At 53.9% G+C, this 21,874-nt stretch overlaps 1 protein-coding gene and 1 pseudogene across 1 annotated transcript; both read left to right on the top strand.

Moving 5' to 3' along the window:
* Positions 1-21,874, top strand: part of LOC135305589 (zinc finger protein 850-like) — a 652,086-nt pseudogene that overhangs the window by 22,817 nt on the left and 607,395 nt on the right.
* On the top strand, positions 17,270-18,202 carry LOC135306011 (olfactory receptor 14A16-like). Its single transcript, XM_064429579.1, has one exon. The coding sequence runs from the start codon at positions 17,270-17,272 to the stop codon at positions 18,200-18,202; it is 933 nt and encodes a 310-aa protein (XP_064285649.1).

Genomic DNA, 21,874 nt, shown 5'->3' on the forward strand with positions numbered 1-21,874 from the left:
AGAACAGTAACAATGAAAACCTTACCAATGGCACAACTGCCCAGCCTACAAGGAAAAGAGAAGAACAAGCTGTCAAGTTCTTCAAATATTTGTCCTGCTTTGCTGCAAGTGTGCTGCACACACAGTGTGGAAAGCCAAGAGAAGCTGCAATTGGTGGCACACCTTATGACAGAAGCTGCACCTCATTCTTCAGGAAAGGTTCATGGAAAAAGCAAACAGGACTGAGGAGAAGTTTCTGGAAAAACTGAAAGAGCTTTTAAGAAATTAACTGAAAATTGAAACAATTCAAGACATTTTTCTCTATTTATTTTTATGCTCCCCTTTTCCATCTTGCACTAGTTGTCCATCCCATTAATTCCAAACAGATCTCACCGCTAAGATCCATGAGTTGGCACGTTTTAGACATTTTAAGATACCATGACCTACACACAGTTTGGCTTCCCCTGTTTTTCTTGGAAAGCAATGTTGGAGAGGTAAGTGCAGTGTTTGTGTCAGGTACAAATTCTGCATTCAGGGAACACGCTCTGAGAGTGTTTGACCCTCAGCAGGGACAATGCACAGCAGCGACCGAGGGCATTCCTGAGCCACTGTGCAGGAGACCAGACTCTGGCTCTTGGCTGAACTTGGCAAAGTTCCCGTGTTTGGACAGGCTCAGGGGCTGCCCTCGGGGAACGTGGGGCTCGAGGCGGGGGCGAGCGGGCAACGGACAAAAAGACACGGGGACAAACGGCCCCGGAGCTTCAGTTGCAGCAGCGGCGGCAGCAGCAGCGGCAGCAGCGTCAGCGGCAGCAGCGGCAGCGGCAGCAGCGTCAGCGGCAGCGGCAGCAGCAGCAGCAGCAGCGACAGCGAGAGAAGAAATTTCAGATTCCCTTCTCCTCTCCCTCTCCCTCCCCGCTGTCCCGTACCTCTCCCGCTCTCCCTTTCCCGGTCTCCCCTCCTCTCCCCGCCTCCCTCTCCCCGTGCCCGCCCGGGCCATGCCCCCGGCCCGCCCCCGGCCCCGGGCGGGGCTGCCCCGTGCCCGCCCCCGGCCATCCCACCGCCTCCTGGCCTCAGCCCGGCTCTGGCCGTGCTGGCGGTGGCGCTGCTGGGCGGGGTTCAGTGCCTGGGGCTGGGGTGGTATTGCCGGCTTTTGGCTCCGCCTGGCCCGACCCCGGCCCCGGCCCCGGCCCCGACCCCGACCCCGACCCCGGCCCCGGCCCCGGCCCCGGCCCCGGCTCCTCCCGGGGCCCGCGGAGGACACACGCGGCGCGGCCGCTCCCGCCGCCTCCGCCGCGGCTTGCCCGGCCCGAGCTCCGCCGCTCGGCAGCGCGGCCCCCGGCCCCGAGCCGCCGCTGTCCCGTTGCAGGGAGCGAACGCCGGGGGATGGCCGGGCCGGGGCGGGTGAGGGGCGCTCGGGGGCCGTTGCTGGCCCCGGGCCGAGCGCTGACAGCCGCGTCCCGCCCGCAGGGAAGGCGCAGCAGCGCCTGAAGGAGCGGTACCGGCTGGGCTCGCTGCTGGGCCGAGGCGGATTCGGCAACGTCTTCGCAGCAACGCGGCTCTCAGACGGCGCCCCGGTGAGCGGCGGGGCCGGCGGCGGGCGCAGGAGGAGGGGGTGGAGGAGGAGGAGCAGGGGGGAGGAGGCGGGCAGAGGATGGCACTGGGCAGGGTGGACAGCGAGCTGAGCCCTGTTCTGCACTTGGCTTGCAGGTAGCCATCAAAAGGGTGCCACAGAACCGCGTCCATCACTGGGGTGAGCTGGTGAGTGAGCGAGGTGCTGTGCTGGGCAGGGATGAGCCGAGGCCCGGCAGGGTGGGAGCTGCCAGGACGCCTCGAGGGAGAGCGGGCATGGGGCCAGAGCAGGGTGCAGAGCATCCCGGGCTGGCTGAGGGCTTCCTGACCCCCGGCACGGCATCAGGCCCACTGACAGCATCGTGCTCCTCCCGCAGCCCGACGGCACCAGCGCACCCCTGGAGATTGTCCTGCTGGACAAGGTGTCCAGTGGCTTCTCCGGTGTGGTCCAGCTGCTGGAGTGGGTTGAGCTCCCCAACGACATCTTGATGGTGCTGGAGCGGCCGGAGCAGTCTCAGGACCTGCACCATTTCATTCGGGCACGGGGCTTCCTGTCCGAGGGGGTGGCGCGGCAGCTGTTCCGGCAGGTGCTGGAGGCCGTGCGGCACTGCACCAGCTGCGGGGTCCTGCACCGCGACATCAAACCAGAGAACATCCTGGTTGACCTGGCCACCGGGCAGGCCAAATTGATTGACTTTGGCTGTGGCACCTACCTGCAAGAGACAGCCTACACTCACTTTGCAGGTGAGCCTACACAGGGCTGTGCTCCTGCTCCTGGCATCTCACAGCCCAAGATCTCACAGCCCAAGCTGGGTGTGGCAGCGGGGATTCTCCCTTTTGCTGCCACTCATGGGACTGAATCTGCAGCTGAGTTGCTTTAGAGCAGGGCTGGGTGGGGAGCCATCTTCCAGCCCTGCTCGCAGCCTTTGCCCACCACTGCGCCCAGGATTTGGGCTGGGCTGGGGCAGCCAGCCTGACAAAAACAGCCGTGGGTGGGGGTAGCAGAGAGGGAGGTCAGAACCTGTGTCCCAGCCGGTTTGTGTGCAGGCAAGAGGAAGGGCTTGGACTGCTCCACTTGCCCTGTTTCTCTTGCCTTTATAATATGTTTGGGGCAGTGCAGGCAGGGAGAATGAGGGCATGGTTTTTCCCCAGCACGCAGTGGGTATTTCCTTTGCACGTCATGGTCAGGCCTAGCCAGGGCTTCCACTGTCCCCTTCCCACACCAGTGGCTTCTTTTGCAATCCCAAGTTTGTACACCAGTCCCAGATGCTGGTGAGAGGACAGTGGTCACCCTGTGTGCCACTGATGCAGCCCCCGCTCGCCCAGGGATGCTGGGGCCAGGCTCTGGGAGCAGCAGCATCCCCCTGATGAACTCCATCTGTATTCCACAGGAACACCATCATACAGCCCCCCGGAATGGACCCGCTTTGGCTGGTACCATGGCGAGCCAGCTACCATCTGGTCCCTGGGCATCCTGCTGCACGAGATGGTCTGCGGGAAGATGCCTTTCAGGAGGGGCTGGAACTTCAGCTGGGGCCAGCTCTCGCTGCCACAACGGCTCTCTCCAGGTGAATCCTCTTCTCTGGGCACGGGGGGAATACCAGTGCTGGGAGACAGCAGCGGGCTCGGGAGCATCCCGCTCTGGCAGCTGCTGAGGAGGTGGAACATGTCCTTCTCTCCCCCAAAACCAAGAAAGTTCAGGCCCAGCTCTGAGCGCATCCAGCATGGCCTGGGCATGGGAATAGTGGGGCAAAGCAGACAGGAGCCTTCTCCAGCTGACGGGCAGTTTCTGGTTTCTCTCCCCAGAGTGCCAAAATCTGATTGGGTGGTGTTTATCCATGCACCCCTTGGCCAGACCCTCATTAGAAGAGGTGTTCTGTCATCCTTGGATGCAGGATATTCATCTGCCCTAGAAGAAGGGAGAGAGCCACAGGCACACTGTGCTGCAGGGCCCTGGTAAGTTACAGCTGCACTCATGCCTTGGCAATGAGACGCAAAGAAAGCCAGCCCGTGTCACTGCACCAGGGTCATGGGATGGGAACATGCAGCCCTTGTGCTGGAGCTGAGCTGCTCTGCCCAGCCCTGGTGGCTGCCATCCAAGCAGGTTTTGTTTGTCCTGGTTCCCTGACAGCTGGGGCCCTGGGCAGAGCCCTGACAGCCTGGTCTCACCCCAGGGAAGGAGAAGGAGCCCCCAGAGTAGCTGTACCGGGGGAGGCTGCTGCTGCAGGAGACAGCGAGGATGACATCAAGGATGACATGAAGGATGACAACCTCTTCCTCAACCTGGCCACCAGCAGTTGAAGGTGATGCACTTTGATTGTGGCACCTTCTTCAAAGCCAAACTCCATTTGCTTGGAATGGGAATTTGCAGATGAGTCCACACCTGGGGAAATGCTCCCAGATTTGGGCATTGTCCAGCCTGGCTGGGAAGCAAAGGTTCCCCCCTTTGCGGGGGCAGATGCAGCTGATCCATCAGTCGACTGCCCAGCTGCTTTTGGCAGGGCTGGGGGCACGGGCTGGCGTGGGTACGAAATGGGAGTGGGCTCCTGGCCCTGCCAACAGCCCCCAGCACCCACCGTGCCCCAGGCTGGGGCTGGGGCTGGGGCTGGGGCAGCCAGCCCGACACAAACAAACCCCTGTGGTGGGAGCAGAGGTGGGACTGCAGAACCTGTGCACAGGTGCTTTGCTGTGCAGGCAAGGAAGGGCTTGGGCAGCTCCACTGCCCTTGTTTGCTTTGGGATCACGGTTATTGTGGGGGACAGTGCAGGGGGAAGGGAGAAAACCTGGGCGTTGCTCACACATGGCTGGGTTTTTCCCTGGCATGCAGGGCTTGGGCCTTCCTCAATCCCCTCACAGAGATATGATTTTTCCCTTTGTTCTTTTTTTCCCTTTTTGTCTGTAATCTATTTTCAACAATTTGTTGTTTGTTTTTCTAGAGGAAGCATTCTGGTTGGTCCAGTCTGGATCAGGAAGTTCTTGGGAGCAGCTGCGGCGTGGATGGGCCGTGCCCTTGGAGCAGGCTGAGGACATCGTCTGGGACCAGCTTTTCTTCCAGCCATGGATGGCATGAGGTGGGTCCCCGTCTGCTTGGCAGGGTGGGATCAGAGCTTTTGGGAGATGGCAGCGAGCACAGGAGCATCCTGCTGTGGGCAGCTGCTGAGCAGGTGGATGTGCCATGGCTGGCTGCAGGCTGGGCACATGTCCTGCCCTCCTGCCCTGCTCCCAAAGGCAGCACTGATGGGCAGCTGTGGGCACAGCTCTGGGCACAGCCAGCATGGCCTGGGCACCACGGGCAGCTGGGGCAAGGGGACAGGAGCCATCAGCTGACGGGCAGTTTCTGCTTTCTCTCCTTGCAGCCGGGCTCTGCGGATGCTGAGGCTGCTCTGGGCTCTGCCAGGGCTCTGCTGGAGCTCAGCACCGGGCCAGAATCAGCCAAAGAAGAAATGGTGTCACCTGCAGCACAGACTTGCTTGAGCATTTTGGCAACACAGCTCAAGTTTGCAGAGTGACACCTCCCAAAAATTAAACTTGTTCAATACCTTCTGAAATCAAATCAATCTGGGATGACTCCAAATGACATTTTTCAGCTTGCTCAAGATGTAGCTCAGCCCTTCTCTGAACAGTTCTCTCCCCCAGCTGCCTTTTACTTCTCAACTGCTCCCTTTTTTCCCCCAGTGAATTCCCAGCCCGTTGCTGTCTCCATCACTTGCTGGCCTTCCTTGTTGCCCCTGACCACAAGGAGGGCTGAGCCCCAGGTTTAGGGACTCATGCTGTCACTGGCTGAGGAGCAGCAATGTTTCAGAGGTCCAGTGGGATTTTAGTGTCATTCAGAGCCACTCTCCAGCCCTCAGCTCTCCTCACTACTGAGTTCCCACTCCCTTTTCCTTGTCCTTGCAGCAGGATGAGCTCTGTGAATCCCCTTGAGCCTCCCCACTCTTCCCAGCCCATGCAGGCACCTCAGTGAGGCTGAAGCTGAAGCTTCTCTGTCTCCTCTGGCACACCAGTCCAGTCCCCTGTGTGGGGAGCCCCAGCCCCAGAGCACAGCACACAGCAGTGCAGTCCGGGCTGGAGCAGCTGCCCTGCAGCCCTGGCTTGGCTGTTTGTGGCAGCTGAATGCTCCCTGTTTCCAGCTGTCCCTGCAGGATGGCCCCAGGGCAGAGCCCAGCCGGGCTCCCACTGCAGCCCCTGCAGCTTGGGGCAGACAGTGCTCCCAGAGCTGAGGTTCATGGGGAGTACTCGGATCTGTGCCTCGCACTCAGTGTTGGCAAGTGTTGTGTTCTCATCTCCTGCAGCCTGAGGGGAAAACAACCTGTGCTGCCAGGCCAGCACTGCCCCTCTGGGCAGAGACAAGGCTGAAAGGCTTTCCCATTCCAGAGGATCCTGCACTGAGCCTTGGCAGGGCCTGGCAGGGCTGGAGCCGGGTCTGGCCTGCTGTCCGGGACTCGCTGCCCACCAACCACCCCCACCCACAGCGCTCCGTCCTCCAGGGACAGAAGGGTCTGTGTGTGCCAGGGGTTCTTGGATGTCTCTGTATCCATGGACAGAAGGATCTGTGTGTGCCAGGGCTCTTGGATGTCTCTGTATCCAGGGACAGAAGGGTCTGTGTGTGCCAGGGCTCTTGGATGTCTCTGTATCCATGGACAGAAGGGTCTGTGTGTGCCAGGGGCTCTTGGATGTCTCTGTATCCATGGACAGAAGGGTCTGTGTGTGCCAGGGGCTCTTGGATGTCTCTGTATCCATGGACAGAAGGGTCTGTGTGTGCCAGGGGCTCTTGGATGTCTCTGTACGCAGGGACAGAAGGATCTGTGTGTGCCAGGGTTTCCATAATGTCTCTGTACCCATAGGTATGGGATGAACACGGACAGTGAAAGTGTCAGTCACGTTGCTTGCACACTCCTTCCTTTGTACACAAGACAAATCCATGCACACCCCCATGTATGGATATATTAATAGGATAGGGATGGATAGAGATTTCCCACAGAGCTCTAACTTTGGCATAACCCACGCTTTAGCGAGAGAACAGGGGATTTTTTTCCCCAGCTCTGTGTGAGAAGGTGTCCAAGAGCTGAAGGAGCAGCATTCAGAAGCAGTTTCAGGATTTCTAGGCAGGAAGTGGAGCTCACAACCATCCACAAAACTCACCATATTCATCAGGATGGGCTGCTGCTTCTTTAGGAATATGGCCCAATGCAGACATGAGACTTGGAAAAATCCCAGCTCTCTGTGGGTTTGTGCAAAAGGGGGAGCAGCAGAAACACTTTGTGCCTGCCCGGGGGACACAAGGTCCAAGGAGCTTTGGTGGCAGAGGGTGACCTGGGCTGGTGGCAGGTGAAGTTCCATTCCATGACATCTCAGAGTGGCACAGGACAAAGATCCAAGTACCCCCAACCCCACTGATGAAGTGCTTAGAGTGCTGCACATCCTCTAGGAAAAGCTGCTGTCAGACAATCTATTGGGATTTATAACTTTCATTTGCAACACTTTAAATCCAAATTTCAAACTGCAATATTTTTACATTCAAGACACAGTAATGCATAAATGCATAATAAATCTTTCAATTTCCTATTGATTCAATCACAATTTAAAATAACATAATATTGCAAACAAAACCCTGAATCTTTTAAAAACATGATGCTGAGGTCAGTAATATGGATCCATGCCATCAGAACATTTACAGAGTAACTGAGTTCTCTTTTTAAAAAGATCAGTTACCTCTTAATCCAAAGTTAGAGAAGATTTTCACTACACATTTGTTTTTTGTTTTTATCTTTCATGTTTTTTTATTTTCTTTTTTGTCCAGTGTTTTTAACAGAGAACTCGTCCTACAAAAGGAATGTACAGCAAAATGAGATAAATTTCTGATAAACAATGAAAATGTCGGCTCCTCCTCTGTTTTCTTTTCTCTGGATACCCTGAAGAAAAAAATCTAGCAGATATGAGCAGAGGTCTGAAGTGTTTCATTTGGACTGTGCTGGAGTCCAGCACTGCTGACATGCTGATCCAGTCAAGAGCTGCAGAATCTTTTACAGATCTCGAACCCTGTGTTTGCAGGCACAGCACCTGCAGTGCTGATGCACCAATGCACACGAATAACTCTGTTATTCCCTCTCAGAATTCGGGCTCTGCCCCAGCAGGAGGTGCTGCAGCCCTTTGCTCCTGGTTCCCATGTGGAGCAGCTCCCTTCCTGCTGGCTGAGCTGCTCAGGCAGAGCCCGGCAGCTCCTGGCCCTGCAGGGCTGAGGCTTTTCCCAATTGCTGGGCACAGACTGATGGAGCAGCACTGCTGAACACGGGGGCACCCAGAGGGACCAGGAGCAGCTGCCTTTGGCCACCTGAGACTCCAAGGCCAAACTCTGAGCAGCCAGGGCTGGAAGAGACTCGCAGGCTCCCTGGTGGCTGTGCTGCCCCACTTGTGCCCAGCTCAGCTTTGCCTGGGGCAGAGGGAGAACAAGGGGCAGCTCCCTCCCAGCCCAGCCCAGGGACCCCTCCAGCCCCGGGGCTTGGGGCACTGTCAGCACCTGCTGCTCCAGCCACCGCTCCTGCTGGCCCTGACAGCAACACCCAAACTGGGGCTGATCCCGAGGGAGCAGCAGCAGGGCCTGGATCTGATCCCTGACTCTGGGGCAGGCCTGGACAAATGACCCCACAGCAACAGCAGCAGCAGCAGCAGCAGCAGCAGCAGCAGCAGCAGCAGCAGCAGCAGCAGCACATGGAGCTGACTTTCAGCACAGCCCCTGCCACTCTTCCCTCCTGTGTGCAGCGGTGTCACACCGGCCTGAGGCACCTGGGAGCCCCCAGTGCCAGCAGGGACTTGAGATGGCAGCCCTGGGCTCCTGGAGGTTGTGCAAGGAACAGAGCTGGGGACTCCCTGTCCATGGGGAGCTTCCAGATGGAAAAGGCTGCTGTGCCCAGGCAGCTCCAAGGCCACAGCAAGGAGGGTCTCGACCACGGGATCTGTGCCAGTCCCACAGTCCTGGGCAGCAGCCACCGAGCCCTGGGGGAAGAGAGGGCACAGCAAGAGGGACAAAAGCAGGCAAGGTCAGAGACTGGAGAGAGCCAGACCTGGGAGAGGAACAGCTGCTCCATTGCACCCTTGGAGAAAGCTCCTGGCTGGTTCAAAGTGCTGAAAGGCGTGAAGGGCAAAGAGGAGGCCACAGCAAACAATGCTCCTGTTTTCACAGCCTTCCCTCCCCGTATCCCAGATGGAATTGGATGGACTGTGTTCTTCTCTCCGAGTCGTCTTGTTCAGCATGAGCAGCTTAGCACCAGGAGCTGATGGTGCTGAAGCCTCAGGCCACAGGAGCTGAGCAAGAGATTTTCTGAGCAAATGTGTGCTGCTAACCTGGACCTAACTGAATTCAGCAGATGGAATCCTGGAATCACAGCATCCTTTCTGTTGGAAGAGACCTCTGAGCTCATCCAGTCCAGCTGGTCACCCAGCAGTGCCAAGCCCAGCACTAAATCCTGTCCCTGAAGTGCCAAGGTCTGGACAACAGCCCTGAGTGAGGCCTGAACAGCAGGCCCTGAGCCAAAGGTGGCCTCTGGATGAACCTTCCAACCAAAGGTTATCTTTGTATCTGCTCACTGATGAAATATGCATGGTCATTAGCACTGTGATAGATGTAGCCACTCATTAGTGAAACATGTATTGATCTTTTTGTATTTAGAAGCCAGACAGGGCCATGAAATCTGACATCTGGCCTTGTTTGGGGCTGAAGGATCAAAGTCAGCTCCCTTGGTTCCTCCTGGGGCCCTGGCCAGGCTTTGGGAGGAACCCAAGAGGAGGATGAAAGCAGATGTTCCCACACTAGAAGTGCTGTCAGTTGGTTCATTCAGCACTGTCAGAGCTGGGCCCTCTCACAGCAAGGTTGGAGCCTCACCTGTGGCTGGAGGCACCTGCAGGAATTCCCAGTGTCCAGGAGTGGCTCTGCATCCCTTGGCTGGGACAGCTTCCCCCAGCTGCTGTGTGGATCTGAGGGATGGTGAAGTCTGAGGGTAAATGATGCTGGATCTTTCTTAATCACTGCAGGCAATCTTTGGTGGTGATGATTGGGTGCATTGCTGAGCTGCTCCTTTTGTGATTCTTTGCTGCTTTGAGCTGCAGTAAATGACACCGATTCCTTCAGTTGGGAGTCTGTGTCTTTGGTGCTGACCCTGCCCACTGGTTAAACAAAACTGGCACAGTCTGGCCAGATCACAGCAAAATGTCTCTTGTTAAATGTAAATGTGAGGAGTCAGTGCCATCAGAAATTCCCAGATGGGAAGCCCTTCCCTGGAGTTGGCTGGCTCTGGGGTGGGCTGAGGTCGCAGCACTGTGTGAGCAGTGGGGCAGTTGGTTAAAAGAAGCTGAACCCCTGGATGTCTTAAAATGCATCCAAAAATTGCATACGGAAAAGGAAAAGAACTTGTGGGTTTGGGCAGACAAAGATTAATTTGTTAACAATACATTGAAAACAGCACTTTTAGAAGGAACAGTTATTGTTGGAATTCTCCCACATGGAGCAACAGAAGAAGGTTTTAATCTTGAGCTCCAATACATTTGTGCAAGTGAAATATTAATATCATAAATAACTATATATATTTATACTACAGTAAGACCTTAATATAGATATTGATATATATACTTTATATAAAGGTCTATACCTCTCTAGCTGTATGTATATCAATATCTATATCTACGTATAAAATAGTAATAATGTGAAATAGTGCTGACAATACTAATTTGGCAGCTTTGGCTGCTCAGGGATATAACACTAAATACTCTACAGAAAAAGATTGGCCAGGACCCTAATGTCAGAGGTAAACTTTGTGAGATTGTATACAATGAAAAAAGAAGGAGGGGATGAAATTGGCCATTGTTACAGTGTTTGCTGATACTGTGATGCAGAGTGCTTTGTCTGTTACTGTGAAAAATACCATGATTAAGACTGCAGGGTTTTTCATGTACCAGACTATCCTCAAGCTGCAGGATTGGTGGAATGGGTGAAGGGGTTGTTAAAAGAGCAGTTGAAAACATGAGGAGATGGGAACCTGTCCCCATGGAGAACCCATCTCCCAGATGTGCTCCATGCCCTTAACAATGGCCCACTGGGGAAATGGAAACCCCTGGCTGTGCACAGCTGCACCCAATTTGCACCTACAACCATGGGCAGTGAGGCTTGGACTGCCTGGGAGATTGTTCTGGGTGTGATGGCCCCTGGCAGGGCCAGCCCAGAGGCTGCAGGACTGGACCTTCATGCATTGGAATTAATTAGGATAAATCCAAAGCAAATGAAAGCTATCAATAGTGAGACAGGAATTCAGATTCCTCCAGGACACTTTGGTTTGGTAACTGCTTGCTTGGAGCTTGGTCTTGCAAAATGTTCATGTCATGGCAGGAGGAAAGGAGGAATTGATGCTGAATATAAAGGAGAAATTACAGTAATTCTGTTAAACAATTGTCAATAAGATTGGGTTATTCAACCCCATGACAGGGTAGCACAATTATTGATATTGCAATTTTAAGCACGATTGTGAAAAAAGGAGATCCACCTCCAGTCATTACCATTTGTGGAGATAAAGGGTTTGGATCCAGCAGTCCTAATAAAGGAGCCGGAGTGTGGGCCTGGAGGCCAAAAGGCCCTCCTGAGGCAGCTGAAGGAACAGCTCTGGGGAAAGACAACACTGAATCCTGAAACCTGGAAAGGAACAATGGGAATATGTCCCTGCAGCCAAGTATTCTGTGTGAGAACAAATAGATATTACAGGATACTGTTTTACACATCCTGCCAGACCAAATCTCCTTGTTTGCCCCAATGGCCCCTTTGGAAAATGCTGATCCATGGGGCTCCCTGTGAAGGCTGCTGTGACACTGAGGGACTTGCACACAAATTCCATCCAGGAGCCTGGGTGCCCTCAGGGACTGGGACCCGGCCCCCTTCCAGCCAAAGGGGAAAGGGCCCACCAAGCCTTGTTAGCCACAGACAACATGGTACAGCTGAACAGCAAAGGACCTTGGAGGCATTCTTCTGGAATTAAAAAGGCACCACCTCCATGGACAACACAATTTTTATTCCTAACTTGAATGAGATTGAGCAAAAAGAACGAAGAACAGTGTCACTAAAGTACTGTTGATGTCTGTAAGTTGTATCTTGATAGTCAGCCAGAATCTTTGTTTGCCACAAACACCTCTAGTGTTTCACCAAGGGATTAGTCATCAAAATTTAATGATTAGTTCTTGCAATTTCAAGATCAGGGTAGCCAAAGTACTCCATGTCAGTAATTGCTGGGTTTGTTCTCAGCTGAAGTTGGGAGGAATGGGGTTCCCTTGGAGGGCCCACCCTGTGGGGTGGCCAGAACTCAGTCCATGGGCTCTGACTCGTAACTGTCAATGAAGGGACAGTTCAAGAAAACACAGGAATACAATGATCCGTTTGACAGGACTCACTAAGATTTCCCTTCAGGAGAAACCCAAGCCTGTTCTAGTTACAGAGGCCACAGTGTGAGGGGATTTTTGTGCTTTACCATCACTCCCCATGTCAGTAGAACTTGGGCTGCTGGAGCTGGTCAGTGTCAGTGTTACCCCACTCCTGGCTGCAGGGCCACCATTTAGGGTCCTTCAGCAACAATCACAAGGAAGACCTGGAGCCCAGAGAACATTTTCCTCCCAAGGAGTGCCTTGGGTTTCAGAAAGCAAAAGGTTCTGGATCATCCTGTGCCCCATGTGTGCTGCCCTGTCCTGTGGAGTTGACTGGATGGATTATTAGAAGTAGCAGATAATGCTGTTAAATGTCCAATAGCACATCCTATGGGCTCCAACAAACACAAATGGGGACTCCACAGAACCGCACGGCCTTGGATTATCTGCTTGCTGGCCAAGGAGGAGCCTGGGCTGTCATGGCACAGGAATGTTGCACTGCTGTCAGTGATGGGTTTGAAGGCCAACAGTCAGCAATCACCTTGACAGAAAGAGCAGGAGAAGAGTGGCAGAAAGAAGAAAATTCTTCTTGGTGGGATTGGCTTCATGGCTGCAAACTGGAGGCTGCAGTGAAATGCATTTGTGGTAGTGTCTGTCATCACTGCTGCATGTGTGCACTTGGTGTGCACTCTAACATTCCATGTGCAAGTTGTTGTGACGCTTTGTGCTGGGAAGTGGAGTATTGAGACTTGTCTTAAAAGAGACAGTCTCAACAAAAGAAAGGCATTTGATAAAGAAGAGAGAATAGTAGCAACTCTTTAGGCATGTTTGAAAAGGAATGTGAATAGCTCTGAGTAATGAAATGTAACAGCACTTATTTGAAGCACAAGGGGAGATGCTTTTATGCCTAATATCTAAATCTAAACAGTGTTATTGAAAGAATGGTTATGAATGTTGTACTTCATTGTAGCTCTCAGGGCCCATCCAAGTAGCAAGGCCTGAACAGGCTGGGATCAAGGCCTGAACAGGCCCGGAGGCAAAGTTCATCTCTAGATGAACCTTCCAACCAAATGTTGTATTTGTATCCACTCCCTAACAAAGCATTATTAACAACATGATCAGTGGATGGGTTCCTTGATAAAACATGGATTTCTCTTTCTGTATTCAGAAACCAGACAAGACCTCATCTGTCCTTGTTTGGGGGTGAAGGATCAAAGTCAAATCCCTTGATTCCTCCTTGGGCCCTGGCCAGGCTTTGGGAGAAACCAAACAGGAGAATGAAACCAGATGTTCCCACCCTAGCAGTGCTGTCAGCTTGTTTGTTTGACAGTGTAAAAACTGTGTCCTTTCACAGAAGGCTTGGAGGCTCCTTGCCTGCAAAGGTGGAGGCACCTGCAGGAATTCCCAGTGTCTGGGAGTGGCTCTGCAGTCCTTGTCTGCCCCAGCTGATGTGTGGATCTGGGTGATGGTAAAGTCTGAGGGTAACTGGTGATGGATCTTTCTTTAATCACTGCAGGCAATCTTTGTTAGTAATGACTGGATGGATTGCTGAGCTTCTTTTGTAATTCTTTGCTAATGAATATGTGCTTTGCTAAGCTTATCCTTTTGTAATTCTTTGCAGCTGTGCATTATATAAATTACAGGATTCCTTAAGTTGGTGTCTGTGTCTTTGGTACTGACCCTACCCACTGGTGAAACAGGGCCCATTGTTGCCTAAGAGTTACCTGGGAAGGCAAAAACCCTCACTCCAACATTCCCCCCTTCCTCCTTGTTCCCCCCACTTCATACACTGAGCATGATGTCCTGTGGTCTGGGGTATCCCCGGGGTCAGCTGGGGTCACCTGTCCTGGCTGTGTCCCCTGCCAAGCTCCCCACAGCCCCAGCCCCTGCCCAGCGTGGCTGGAGGAGGGGCAGGACAGGCCTTGGCTCTGTTGCAGCTCAGCAAGAACAAAACCATCTCTGCGTGCTCAGCCCTGTGCTCAGCACCCGGCCCAGCCGTGTCTCAGTGCCAGTGTCTGTGCCCTCAGTCCCTGCCAGGGCTTTCCATGGCAGGGGCCAGGACAGGTGACCCAGGTGTCACCCCCCGTGAGGGCTGCCATGGAAACAGTGCCAGCAGTGCCCCTTTCTGTCTGGCTGACCTGGCCTTTGGCCCTGGCAGTGCCCTTTGCTGCTGGTTCCTGGTGCCTGAGCGGCCAGCGCGGCACAGGGCAGGTGGCCATGGCACAAGCCCCCAGCAAGGGATCCCCTCTGGCCCTGGGCAGTGACACCAGCCCTGAGCAAGGGGCTGGCGCGCTGGGGTCGGTGCAGTGTCCATCCAACAGTGTCTTGTAATGGCCCAGTGCAGACTGGGATGATGATCCACCCCCACAGCTGGCCCAGGGCAGCTCTGCAGTGCCCTTCCCCACAGCCTGTCTGCACAGAAGCACTTGCTGGGTGCTCTGCATTTCCCTTCCCTCACTCTTGGGTCTCTCCCACACCTCCCAACTCGGAGCTTTCAGCTGCAAGGAGTTCAAAGCTGGTCTGTCCTTCAGGAGTTGGTCTAATTCTGCCCTGAGCAAACTCTGGATTTGTGTTTATTGCAGAACTTCCTGTGTGTCTAAAATATTCCTTGCAGGGTTCTGCCTTAGGGAAGGGGAACCTCCTTGGTGGCAGCTTGGGCTTGGCACACACTTAAGGAGGATGTCTGTTTTCAATGGGGAAACTCAGGAGTTTTAGATTGCTTCAAAATATAAAAGAAACTGTACCCTCTTTGGCTGTGTACAGCCAGATCTCTGAGCAAAGCAGGTCCCAGGTGAGTGAGGAGAGACAAAATGGGCTTGGGGAATGTGGAGCAAGGTTGTCCACGCTGCGTCAGAGCTCAAGGCACAGCTTCTCTGAGCAGGCCAGAGCTCCTTAGGAGAGTCCCTGCTGGATCAGTATCAGTCACTGAATGCTGCAATCACCTCTTGTGTAATAAGAACAGCAATAAAAGACACCCTTTAAAATAGGAATACATACTTGCTAGAAGCTCTTTGAAATATTTCTCCATAACTGAAAAAGGAAACCCTCCTAATGAATTGCACTAGAGCGGAGGTAAATCAAGGCAGAGCCATGGTTGGTTAGGACTTGCTTGATCCTAATGAGCCCTATGGTGCATTTAAAGCTGAGCCCTGGAACCTCTGGGCCTGAGTGGAGATTGCACAAACCTTTCCAGGAGTCAGAGTCAGAGGAAACACCCAAAGTGTCTCAAGGCATTAATGGAGAGGGACCTCCCACTGAGGTCCCTCCCAACACAGGCTCCTCATGGACTCCTTGGAGGAGAGAATTGCAGACCAGGATGGCACAAAAGCATCTCAGAGACTCAGTGTGGAAATGAAAATCCTTAAAAGTACCTAAAAGTATCCTTAAATCCATAAAGTACCTAAAAACACATGAGTATCTCAATAAGCCCCACTGAGTGTCAGTACAAAGCTCTCAAAAGACGAATTAAAGCAGATAATTAAGGCCATAATTGCACAAACCTCTCACAGAGTCTGTATCAAAAGGGAAACACCAAGTATCTTAAAATAACTGAAGTACCTTGAAGCATTAATGAGATCCAGTGAGTGTTGTTACTGACAAAGCCTCCCAAGGGACTAATTACAGCAGATAATTGGAGGCCATGATTGCATAAAGCTCTCAGAGAGTCCAGGCAAAAGCCAAACCCAAAGTCCTTTGAAAAACCTGCATTCCCTGGGAGCATTCAGGAGCCCCCAGGGCCATTGCTGAGCAAGGCTCCCCAGGGACTCCTTCCAGCAGATCCTTGAGGCCACTGGGATGTGGGCTAGGGGGGGATGCTGAGGGCAGGACAAGGGGCTGACAGTGCCCAGCCTGGCTGGGGCTGTGCCAGGAGGCCCCAGGGCCTCAGGACAAGGTGTCTCCTCACAGCCCTTGGTGGCACAGACCCTGCTGCTGTGCCCCAGGACCCCAAGACTTGGCTTCTCTTTGTCCCCACCTGTCATCACTGCCTCCACTTCTCTGCTCTGCCTGGGGCCTGGGGACACTTTCTCATTTGTGTCCCTCAGTGGGACCCATTAAAAGTCCAAGAAACTTTGGAGTTGGATTCTGACTTGGAGTTCTGGAGAGGTTTCTTCAGCTGTCTCTCAGGGACTGATGTTCAGGGCCTCAGCACAAAGCCCCAGAGGGTCATTAAAGTCCTTGTGCTGTGTCTGTGCTGCTGAGCTGGGCTGGGCTCCTGGCACAGAGGCAGCTCCTGGTAAGCAAGCAGAGCTTCAAAAGCACATTTCTCTTGATGAGCAGCTCTTCTGCCAGCCCAGCAGGGCTGGGGCACTGCCTGCAGCCAGCCTGGGCACAGCACAGAGGCACAGAGAGCTTCAATCAGTCAGGGCTGGGAAGGTGTTGGGAAGTGCCTGGGGCAGAATCACTGCCAGCCCTTGGCACAGGAACCTCTGGCTGCAGGACAATGCAGCTGCAGCTCCTGGAGTGATCTCCTAAAGCTGGAACATCCCAATGCCTGCAGACCCTGTGAGTACATTCTCTGATTGTCTCCTGTGCAGAGCAGCCAGGGGTGCCCAGGGCTGTCCTGCAGAGCAGGCTCCTGCAGCCCAGGGCGCTGTGCTGGGGCAGGGACTCTGCTGCCTGCCAGGGACAGCTCTCAGCCGGCCCAGGGAGCTGCTCCCAGCTCTGGGGGACAAGATCTGCGGGGAAGGAGAGAACTGGTAAGGCTTGGAAGTGTTCTCTTTGTGTGGTGAAGATGCTGCATTGTTCAGGATTGTTCCCAGCATAACATTCATTTTCATAACATTTCCATGTAGATTATACAGGGAACACAGTTAGGCTGAGGCTGTATAAAAGGGAATTTCCTGCTTTTTTAATCTACTACTCTGGGTTGCCAAGCTGGGAAATAGCCCATATTTATCTCTCAGTCCATGTTGGGAAAAATAAAAACATTTTTTCTCATATGTTAACAAACCAGGCAGTAACAGAAATCAGCACAGGGCCCCTTAGAGGCAGCATCAGTGTCACTTTTCCAGCCTCCTCAGGGGTGCTCTGACGTTGCCATCAGAGCCTGCAGAGCCAGAGCTGCCCCTGGGCAGTGCCAGAGCTGGGAGGGGTCTGCAGGGCAGAGCTGAGCCCCCAGGGCTGGGCTGGGCTCTGGCAGCACTGGCAGGGCCCAGCCCTGGGCACAGGGAAGCAGCTGCTGGCAGGGACAGCTCCAAGCAGCAGAGCCCTGGGCAGGCAGTGGGGGGAAAGTGCACCCAAGCTGGGCTAGGATACTTAAAGTCTTCCCCAAACCCAACTATTCCATGATTATTTTTCTACAGATTCCCATGCCAAGTCACAGCAAATGTCCAACAGCAGCTCCATCAGCCACTTCCTCCTGCTGGCATTGGCAGACACGCGGCAGCTGCAGCTCCTGCACTTCTGCCTCTTGCTGGGCATCTCCCTGGCTGCCCTCCTGGCCAACGGCCTCATCATCAGCGCCGTAGCCTGCGGCCACCACCTGCACACGCCCATGTTCTTCTTCCTGCTCAACCTGGCCCTCAGCGACCTGGGCTCCATCTGCACCACTGTGCCCAAAGCCATGCACAATTCTATCTGGGACACCACGACCATCTCCTACACAGGATGTGCTGCCCAAGTATTTTTCTTTCTGTTCTTCATCTCAGCAGAATTTTATCTCCTGACCATCATGTGCTATGACCGCTACGTGTCCATCTGCAAACCCCTGCACTACGGGACCCTCCTGGGCAGCAGAGCTTGTGCCCACATGGCAGCAGCTGCCTGGGCCAGTGCCTTTCTCAATGCTCTGCTGCAAACAGTCAATACATTTTCCCTGCCCCTGTGCCATGGCAATGCCCTGGGCCAGTTCTTCTGTGAAATCCCACAGATCCTCAAACTCTCATGTTCACACTCAAACCTCAAGGAACTGGGGCTCATTGCTGTTAGCGCCTGTTTAGCACTTTGCTGTTTTGTTTTCATTGTTTTCTCCTATGTGCAGATCTTCAGGGCTGTGCTGAGGATCCCCTCTGAGCAGGGACAGCACAAAGCCTTTTCCACCTGCCTCCCTCACCTGGCCGTGCTGTCCCTGTTCCTCAGCACTGCCATATTTGCCCACCTAAAGCCTCCCTCCATCTCGTCCCCATTCCTGGATCTGGCTGTGTCAGTTCTGTACTCGGCGGTGCCTCCAGCCCTGAACCCCCTCATCTACAGTCTGAGGAACCAGGAGCTCAAGGCTGCAGTGTGGAGACTGATGACCAGATGGTTTCAGAAATATTAAAATGCTAGACAATTTCTGTAAGAAAAGTCATCTTTCACTTGTAATAAAAAAAAGCATTGATATTTCTTATTCTTCTCATTTTGGAATTTCTTTTCCTTTTTTTTTAATTTTTATGTTGTCGACAAAGACAGATAATATTTTGTGCCAATCCTCATTTTGTTTCTCGCCACATTCCCTGTGGCCACATGCTGTGTAAATGAGAGGCTGCACTCTCAATTATTTTAAAGGAACTGAAGGATCTCCCAGCAGAGTTTTCTGCAGAGATGCCCATTTGCTGCCTTCTCTGGAGCTGCAGCAGCAATGTCTGTGTGCAGAGCTGGGGCAGATCAGTGCTGGCCCAGCAGCTGTGCCCAGCAGCAGCAGCAGCACTTGGTGTTGCCAGTGCTGCTGCCGTGGCCCTGCCCCGCTGCCCTGGTGGCCCTGGTGTTGCTGCAGGGCCTGAGTGCTCTCGGGGCCGGGCACAGTCCTGGGGGTGGCAGTGCCGGGGCTGCAGCAGGGACAGGCCATGGGCACTGCTGGGGCAGCGCTGACGCCTCAGGCCAGGCCCTGGGGGCTCCAGGCTCCTTGCCCAGGCTCTCTCAAGAACACGGCCAGGCCAATGCTCAGCACAGAAAAGCCCTAAGGTGAGCAGCCCCAGGCTGGCCGTGGGCAGGCTGGGGGCAAACAGCATGGCTGGGGCTGTGCAAGGGCCCTGGGGGAGACGGGAAGGAGCAGCAGAGCAGGGGCTGATCCATCCCCAGTGCGCTGCACAGCCCAGGGCAGCGTCCCAGAGCATCCTCATGGAGCTGCCAACAACATCCCCCCTCTGCAGCCCTGGCCTCTCCCCCAGCTCACACAGGTGCCGCATCCTTGCAGGCACAGCCACGGCAGCACTGGCTCAGGAGCCCCTGTTTGCATTGCACAGAGCAGGCGGGAGCACCCCCATGCTGCTGCTGTGGGGACATGAACCTGAGGGAGCACAAATGCCATCAGCCCCTGGGGCCAGCAAGGGCTGGGGGACACCAGGGAAACCACTCAGCTTTGTCCTGGCCTCTGCAGTCAGCCAGAAAGTTTGTTCCCATTAGCTGGGAGATTCCTCTTCCACTGCAGATGCTAGTACTCAGAGCCAGGGCTGCCTGACAGCCACCCCCAAACTGCCCTCAGCATTTCCTTAGCTTCACCTTTGCTTTTTTTTCCCCTTTGTTTTTGTACCAAATTCTTCCTCTTGCCACACCCTGTTCCCTGCCCTGCAAACAGCCCATCCCTGTTTGCCCTTTCCTCTCTGGCCCCACTCCCCACTGCAGTTCCTGACTTGGCACCATGGGAATGTCCCTTGGGGAGCAGGATCATCCTCCAAGTGCTGCAGGAATTGTCTGCAGGCTCCTGCAGTGCCTGGTGCTGCTCCCTTGCCAGAGGCACCCCAGGCCAGGGGGGCACATCTGGGCTGCTGTGTCTGCCTGTGGGGCTCCCTGTTCTGGGCAATGAGGAGGAGCTGCAGAGGCTCTGCAGGACTGACAGGATGGGCTTTGGGGCTGGCAGGAGAAGCTGAGGCACCTGGGCTGCTGGAGCTTCTGAAGAGGAGGCCCAGGGCTCATCCTGCAACTGCTCCAAGGGTGGTTTCAGAGAATCACAGAATCAGCAAGGCTGGAAAAGACATTGGAGGTTATTAAGTCCAACCTGTGCCCTGACACCGCCTTGTCTCTCCTGGGCCTCCTCTTCTCCAGGATAAACAGCCCCAGCTCCCTCAGCTGGTCCTCACAGGACTTGTGTTCCAGACCCCTCACCAGGCTTGTTGCCCTTCTCTGGACATGCTCCAGCCCCTCCATGTCCTTCCTAAATTTGGGGTCCCAGAACTGGACACAGCACTCAAGGTACTGCCCAACCAGTGCTGAGCACAGGGGAAGAATCACTGCCCTGCTCCTGCTGGCCACACCATTCCTGACCAGGCCAGGAGCCATTGGCCTTCTTGCCCACCTGGGCACACTGCTGCCTCATGTCCAGCCTACTGTCCATCAGTCCCTGCAGGTCTCTTTCTGTCTGGCTGCTGTCCAGCCACTCTGTCCCCAGCCTGTAGTGCTGCAGGGGTTGTTGTGGCCAAAGTGCAGGACCTGGCACTTGTATTTGTTCAACCTCACCTTGCTGGATTTGGGCCCTGGATCCAGCCTGTCCAGGGCCCTCTGCAGAGCCCTCCTGCCCTCCAGCAGATCCACACTCACACCCAGCTTGGTGTCATCTGCAAATTTGCTGATGCTGGACTCAATCCCCTCATGCAGATCATCAGTGCAGATACTGAAATCCATGCTGGCTGGCTCTGATGCCTCGGCCATCCTGTAGGTGCCCTGTGATGGCTCTCAAGGTGATCTGTTCCATAACCTTGCCAAGCACCCAGGTCAGGCTGACAAGGCCTGGAGTTCCCCAGATCCTCCTTCCAGCCCTTCTTGGGGATGGGCTCACATTGGCACCTCCACTCCTCTGGGACCTCCCTGCTGATCCAGGACTGATGGTAAATGATGGAGAGCAACTTGGGGAGATCATCCACCAGCTCCCTCATCCCCTGGGATGGATCCCATCTGATCCCATCCACCTGTGAGCATCTGAGTGGCTCAGCAAGTCACCAGCTTCTTCCTCCTGGATTCCAGGGGGCTGTTCTGCTCCCTGTGCCCATCTACCAGCTCAGGAGAACACTTGTCCTGAGCACAACCTGGCCTAATATTGAAAATTGAGACAAACAAGGTGTTAACTATCTCATGCCTTTTTTTTATCTTTTGTTACTATATTCTCCTCTGTATCCAATAAGAAGTAGAGGTTCTCCTTATCCCAAATTTCGCTATTAGTTTATTTATAGAAACATTTTCTATTAGTATTCACAGAAATTACCAGGTTAATCTCTTATTGGGTTCACCTCTTGACTTTTCTTTCTGCATGACCTAACAACATCCTTAAATATTTTCTAAGATGCCTGACCTTCTGTCCAAAGCTGATGCACCCTCTTTTTTCGCCTGAGTTCCCACAAGATCTCCAGGGGCAGCCAGGCCAGTCATTTTCCTCACTAGCTCATCTTCTTCCACAATGGGACAGGCTGCTCCTTCCACCTTAAGATTACTTTCCTGAAGTGTGTCCATCCTTCCTGGACCCCTTTGTTTTTTAGGGTTGTTTCCCTTAAAAAAATCAGTACCTGATTTGGTACTCCCCAGATCAGCATCCTAAAGAGACCAAAGTCTGCACTACCTAATTCCAGTGCAGAAGTTTTGTTGCTGCCCCTCCTTCTTTCACAGAACATGGAAAACTTGATTATTTTATGCTCACTGTGCCCCAGGCAGCCTCCGACCCCCACATCTGCCACCAGCCCTTCTCTGTTTGTGAACAGCAGGAGACAGAGCTTTCCTTGGGAGTGGGAGTGTTACCAAAATTTGGTAAAACAGAAAACCCCTTAAGCCCAATGTAGCATTAAGAAGCAGCATTCTTTATTCAGCTTCATGCACAGGGGAGAGCTCCTGCCAAAGCCATGCAAGCTGAGTACAGCAAAGTTTCTGTTTCTTTTCTGTATTTTGCACACATATTCATTGATTGTCCTGGACTAAGCACTCATATGATAATCATTTCCCCAAAATCATTAACATATTTCCCCTCCCCTTTACCCATGCGTTCTTCTGTCCTGGGGGGTCTCCCTGGTGGTCCCTGGTCGTCTGGACC

Source organism: Passer domesticus, chromosome 8, assembly GCF_036417665.1.
Source record: "Passer domesticus isolate bPasDom1 chromosome 8, bPasDom1.hap1, whole genome shotgun sequence".
Taxonomy (NCBI): domain Eukaryota; kingdom Metazoa; phylum Chordata; class Aves; order Passeriformes; family Passeridae; genus Passer; species Passer domesticus.